General features: G+C 54.3%; 1 protein-coding gene across 1 annotated transcript in view; it reads left to right on the plus strand.

Moving 5' to 3' along the window:
• ZW10 (zw10 kinetochore protein) overlaps window positions 1-1,367 on the plus strand; it is a 20,392-nt gene that overhangs the window by 1,317 nt on the left and 17,708 nt on the right. Inside the window, exon 2 of the mRNA XM_019556524.1 lies at window positions 83-227. Coding sequence (XP_019412069.1) covers window positions 83-227 — 145 coding nt within the window. The remainder of the gene's footprint in view (window positions 1-82; window positions 228-1,367) is intronic.

The following is a 1,367-nucleotide window of genomic DNA, read 5'->3' on the forward strand; positions in this document are numbered from 1 at the left end:
GGGACCGTGTGGGGTAGGGGTTTTGGGGGGGCCTTGATTGCAGTAGGGGGTCCCGATCCTGACCCCCCTCCCCGTGGCTTCCCCTGCTGCAGGGCGAGGTGTGCACCATGATCCAGAAGAAGTACAGCGAGTTCCTGCCCAGCCTGCAGAGCGCGGAGGAGCTGGCGGCCCAGGTGGACCGGCTGTGCGGCAGCATCGACCTGCTCAGGGCCCAGATCAATAACGAGGTGACGTGCGGCGCCGGGTCAGGCAGCTCAAGGCGGTGCCCAGCCCAGGGGCAGGCGCAGGAGGCCTGACCCGCAGCTGCAGGGTGGCGCCCCTGTGTCCTTGCCCCGCCGGGCGTGCGCCGAGCCTGGTGCTGTGCTGAGGCAGCCGCCTTGCGCTGTCAGCAAGGGGCCGAGCTCCTTCGTTGCTTTCACGCTCCGCCCCGTGCTTGTTGCCAGCGTTTGTGTAACGCACCATTAAGTGCGATCGGGAAGGATCAACTCTGCTCCGCTGCCCGGGAAACTGAGGCACAGAGAGATGCAGCGAGGTGGCTGAGGTTACACGGTGCTTGTTGGTGGTATTGGGACCCAAACTCAGGCCTTTCTGCATCGCAGAAGATTGTGTTGACTGCAAGGTTGCTTTCCTGCCCTGTCCCCTACCAGCGATGCCCACAAAGACTAGTCCTGCACTGTCCATGCTGGGCCCTTTGAGTTCTCCCTGACCTTGGTGCTGATGTGTGTTAGGAAGGGTCTGATAGAGTCTGGTTCTTTCCCTTGACAAGGAGCGTGACCAGGTTAACGATCACAAGATGTCACATACTGCCTGGTCTGTTGCCGAATGGAAAAGGACAGCTTCCTAAGCGCTCCCCGAGCTCCTTGCCACATATACTGCCTAATTTTTAGGTTGCGTTTCAGATTTGGACAGCGACAGCACTGAAGTCGGTTTCACTCATCTATGCTCAGTTTCACCTTGTAATACACCAGTGGTTTGGGTTCAGTCCTGCAGAGGATTAATCTTTTTTTGTTTGAGTTTGGAGATTAGCGGAAAAGTTGAAACACATCAGCACATCCCCTTGACTATAAACTGGAGCCTGTCACAGGGACTTCACTCCTCGTTTCAATAGATAAAACCTGCAGTGTGTCATGGCCAGAGATCCTGGTTTTCACTGATTTAAAAAAAAAATCCCCAACGTTTAGTTTATAAAAAGTAACCCATAATCCACATTTTTCTGTGATTTAAAATGAAACACCACTAATGCATAGATATCTATAGTTTTGTAGTTTGTAGGGTCGGAAGGGACCTGAGCAGATCTTCTAGTCCGACCCCCTGCCATGGCAGGAAAGAGTACTGGGGTCAAATGACCCCAGCAAGATGTTCATCTA

The sequence above is a fragment of the Crocodylus porosus genome, unplaced genomic scaffold (assembly GCF_001723895.1).
Source record: "Crocodylus porosus isolate Cpor-Errol unplaced genomic scaffold, CroPor_comp1, whole genome shotgun sequence".
Taxonomy (NCBI): Eukaryota; Metazoa; Chordata; order Crocodylia; family Crocodylidae; genus Crocodylus; species Crocodylus porosus.